Source organism: Penaeus vannamei, chromosome 34 (genome assembly GCF_042767895.1).
Source record: "Penaeus vannamei isolate JL-2024 chromosome 34, ASM4276789v1, whole genome shotgun sequence".
Lineage (NCBI taxonomy): Eukaryota > Metazoa > Arthropoda > Malacostraca > Decapoda > Penaeidae > Penaeus > Penaeus vannamei.
In genome coordinates this window covers 26,779,356-26,784,355 of record NC_091582.1, presented here as the reverse complement: position 1 = coordinate 26,784,355, position 5,000 = coordinate 26,779,356, and the positions used below count along the sequence as shown (strand labels likewise).

At 34.2% G+C, this 5,000-nt stretch overlaps 2 protein-coding genes across 2 annotated transcripts in view; one reads left to right on the top strand and one right to left on the bottom strand.

Moving 5' to 3' along the window:
- LOC113809904 (putative inorganic phosphate cotransporter) overlaps window positions 1-2,912 on the top strand; it is a 7,141-nt gene extending 4,229 nt beyond the window's left edge. Inside the window, exons 4-6 of the mRNA XM_070113392.1 lie at window positions 1,250-1,491; window positions 1,774-1,903; window positions 2,034-2,912. Coding sequence (XP_069969493.1) covers window positions 1,250-1,491; window positions 1,774-1,903; window positions 2,034-2,086 — 425 coding nt within the window. The 3' untranslated portion in view covers window positions 2,087-2,912. The remainder of the gene's footprint in view (window positions 1-1,249; window positions 1,492-1,773; window positions 1,904-2,033) is intronic.
- Window positions 2,913-4,555: 1,643 nt separating this feature from the next.
- The window catches only part of LOC113809878 (sialin), a 5,750-nt gene continuing 5,305 nt past the window's right edge, over window positions 4,556-5,000 (bottom strand). The window contains exon 9 of the mRNA XM_070113489.1: window positions 4,556-5,000. This exon is cut by the window's right edge and continues 187 nt beyond it. The gene's annotated coding sequence lies outside the window, so the exon portion shown is untranslated.

The window sequence follows — 5,000 nt, the reverse complement described above, 5'->3', positions numbered from 1 at the left end:
TCTTCCACGTTGCATTTTTTTTTTCAAAACATCAATAAATTTCCAAACAGTAGGATGTTGCATTCCAAGTTCATGTTGCAGTCTACGATGAGCAGCTTCCGGGTGATTGTTCTATCTTCGTCATTTAGATTTGGTGAGGTGAGGTGAGGTGCCAGTTTCCGCGGCCAGTTGGCTGCGGCCACTATCCCGCGGCCAGTTGGGCTGCGGCTAGGTGGACGCGGCCAGTTGGGCTGCGGCTAGGTGGACGCGGCCAGTTGGGCTGCGGCTATGTGGACGCGGCCAGTTGGGCTGCGGCTAGGTGGACGCGGCCAGTTGGGCTGCGGCTATGTGGACGCGGCCAGTTGGGCTGCGGCTAGGTGGACGCGGCCAGTTGTCCTAGACAAGGTCTATATAAGTACTTATATAGACCTTGGTCCTAGACGCCACTGTGTGTATCACGCTATTCAACAAGATTCTCCCTGGTCCTGGGAATGACGTTACGACCGGGATTGCCGAAGACCGCCGAGTTTTACATCTTCGTTTCTGAGGACGTTGCTATGGGATTTTTGGGGATACTAGAGGGTATCTTCGATTTTTTTTTTGCATGAATAGGCTAAGCATACATTATTGAACAATATTCAAAGAAAAAACAATGCACGATAATTACTTCACATATGCCCTTTAACCTTTTCTCTGTTTTCTATTCAACTTCCTTGTTTTTATTTTACTTTTTTCTAGTCTTTCTCTTTTCATTCTTTTCTAGTTTTTTTTTTCACCAAGGGTGCTGGTGCTGTAGCAGTTAGGCGTGGATTTGCGGAGTTTTTGTTTTTGAACGTACATAGAAATGGCTTTTTATTTCCTTTACTTCCTTTTTTGATTTCAGTATCATATTAGATCATTGGTATACCTGTATCTTGGCGATATTCCTTAAACATACCTGATATATGTGCAAGGTATGATATTCTATCGAATTTGAGGACATACCGTATCCTAATTGTCCCTCGAGACAAACAAGAAACAAATAGAAATTGCGGGTATCAGTTGCACGCGCCCCCCCTCTGCCATTGGTCCATGATCCTGTCATGGTGTCACACACCCCTTCAGGCCCCTTCCAACCCCACCCGTCTAGAAGCTTTTGTCAAAGAAACCATTGATCCAGAAGTTGAGTCGAGTACTAATCGACAACTTCCCCAAAAGTAATCAGTAATCGCCCTTATGAAGGTTGCTTGCAGCGCCCGCCACGGCTGAATTCTCTTCCTCTGCAACGCAGCTCACTACGTGCCGGCGGTGGCGCTCGTGGCCATGTGCTTCGTGGACTGCAACTCCACCCTGGCGATGGCCGTCCTGTGCTTAGCGGTGGGGGCCTGCGGCAGCGCCTACAGCGGCAACGCCCTCGCCGAGCAGGACATCGCGCCCAACCTGACGGGGACGCTGATGGGCATCACCAACACCATGGGCGCCGTCATGGGCTTCATCGCGCCCTCCGTCACGGGCGCCATCACGCAGGGCAGAGTAAGATGATGAACGAGATTTTAAAATTTCTTTGAGCTCGCGCGTCGCCACCTGGCAACCTCCTCCTCTGCCTTTGCTCCTGAGACAGTTCTTGAGTCAGCTGTTTCCTCTGCATCCATGCCTATTTGATCATGTAACGTGTGTCTTCAGGAGAGGTTAATCCAGCAAACTAATCAGCTTTGAGAGATGGTGATAATGATTATTATATCGAGAACTGCAATTAATTATGTCAATATCGCACTCATATTTTCACTCGACCCTGACCCTTACAACCCCGCGCAGCAAGGGTCACTGGGCGCTTGGAGAACCGTCTTCCTGGTGTCGGCAGCGAACTACGTGGTCACAGCCACAGTCTACATGCTCACTATGTCCGCGCAGGTCCAGCCTTGGAACCAGTCTCAGAAATCCGAGGGTCAGTAGGGAAAAATATATATGTGAAGATATATGACATATCTGTAATGTAGCTGTATGCATAACGAGTACTAGGTAAATACCGATTGAAATTCTTTCCCTATTTGATGTTATATTTTCCTTTTTTTCAGATCGTCAGGAAGGTCCTGAAGGGTCCTCAGCCTTGGAAAAACTCAATCCATAATGATTTTTTTTTTTTTTTTTTTTTTTTTTAGAAATCTCAGACTTTACTATTGTTCTTCGTAAAATAGAACATTTTGAACATCGCTCAATTCACATCGGCTTTCGTGGTGTATATAAAGCATGAACGTGCAAATTTGAAAAAAGATGTCTTAGTAATAACTTGACAAGGTTATTTCACAATGATACATATCTCTATTTAGATAGAATGATATAAATAAATAACAGAATAAATATTGAAAAAAATAAAGATGCACTTGGCAAGGTAGTTATAGCTGACGACAAACTGGTAATTATTGGACAGCTGACTGGTTGACGATGATGACTATTAAGTTATGACAAGCTAGTGATTATAGATTAGAAGTTGACAGATTGTTTATGACAATCATGTAATAACTCGCAGGTTGGTGGTGATAATTGCCTTAAACATCTTTTTATTCGGACATTTTTATCATTTTTTCTATTATCGCCAACATATCCGGTGCTTCTTTACCTCGATAAAACTATAATTTCTCTTGAATCAAGAGGTTTAGATTACGAAGAAAGTTTTATCGGATAGAATGTATAGTTAGAATTACATATTCGGTGTGAAATCGTGTTAAAAAAGATAATACTGACTATTGCATCAGTAGTCTATTTACTAATTTTATTTATCTATTCTTTGCTATTATTGTCTACCAGTTACTATTATATGTTACAACTGTTTTTATTAATCTAAGTCGCTGTTTTTTTTACCACCATAATGTTTTATTTCAGCGTTTATTATTTTTTCTGATTATCACATATGAGGTGTGATATTGTACGATTTCTTACATAAAACGAATATTTAATATCAATTTTATTTTCCTTATATTTATCTATTCTCTGTAATGCTAAAACAAACAAACAAAAATAACACAAACATATATTTTTCTTAAAAGTGGGAAATAATACACAAATTACATAAGACGTTTAACTATGACTTGAATCCGAAAAATGCAATAAGAATGACCCAGTACAGTGGAACTTCATCTAAAATTGGGAGTTTACTTTGACATCTTATGAGACACTGAAGTCTTATTGGAAACTCGAATGGAATTAGAATTGCACGAGACAGCAAAAATATCAAATGGTACTTAGAAATATAAATGAAATAAAAAAGATAGAAATTTGGAAATGAGAAGAAAATGAAATGAACACGATACTACAAACTGCTAGAAAATGCCTATCTTTCAGTATTGAAAATATAGTTACAATATGATATTGCGCTCACATAGGCATCATTATAATCGTTATTATGATTGCTGTTATCAGTTTCACCTTAACATAATCATTATCACGTTCTGAATAATTTCAAATAACTCATTATCATGATTGTCGTCATCACCATTTTTACTATTATCATTGTTACTGATATTATCTTCATAATCATACTTTATATTATTATCATTATTTTATTGTTAGTATTATTAATGTTATTGTTTTGATTGTCTTAACTATAATTAACCTTATTACTGATATTACTAATATTATTACTATTATCATTATTATTATTATTATTATTATTATTATTATTATTATTATTATTATTATTATTATTATATCATTATAATCATTGTCATCATTATCATTATCATCATCATTTTCCCTTCCATAATTATCATTTCTATTTTCATAATTATAATTATAATCCTCATTATTATCATTATCATGATTAATTGATATTGATATTCTTATTAATATCATTATCACCATTATTATCCTTATCATTCTTATTATTATCCTTATCATCATTACTATCATTATAATTGTTATTATTATCATTATTAGTTCTATCATCATTATTATCATGAATATAATTATAATCAATATTGTTATTATCACTATCGTCATTGTTATCATTACCACTATTATCATCTTTATCACTATCATTTTATTACCAAAAGTATCATTATTACCATCATTATCATTAACAAGATTATCCGCATTATCATGATCAAAATTATCATCATTATCCTTTTTTATCATTATTATCATCACTTTTATTAATAATGTTATTATCATTATTTTCATTATTATCGTTATCAGTATTTTGACTAATACTATCATTGTCAAAAAATTATAAAAATGATGATAATAATGATGATGATTATGATTATAATAATAATAATGATCATAATCATCATCATAATAATACTAATGATAATTATGATGATAAGAATAATGGTAATGATAAAGATGATAATAACAACAATAATGGTATTAATAACAATGATAATAATAAAGATAATAAAAATGATAATGAGGATGAAAATAATAATAGTAATGATAATTGTAATAATGATAATATTAAAGATAATGATAACAATGATGATAATAAATATAACTGCAACAATAGAAAAAAATATGGTAATGATAATGATTGTTATAAAAGCAATAATAATAGTAATAAAGGATAAAGATAATCAAAATATAGTAATAATGATAACCGTTTTTATCATTTCCATTTATCATATTATTATTCCTGCCATTATCATCATCATCTTTATCGGCATTATCCTTACCAATATATTTTCATCACCATTATGATTATCATTATCATTACTAACATTATCATCATCAACATCGTCATTATAATCTTTTTATCAACGGTATTACGATCATCACCATTATTGCTATTACTATTATTACTATAACCATTGTTATCATTATCATAATCATTGTTATTATCATTGTAACTATTATTGGTATTATTACTATTGTTCTCATGACTATTTCACTATTATCACAACCAATATAGTTCCAAAAGGTTTCCAAAAGACTATTAAATACACTTTTATTAAGGACAGCTCACAAAACCTCCCAGAGATATAATTCTTGGACATTCAATTCTTGCGACAGACTGTATATGTGATTTTTATTCTTATCATTATCACCAG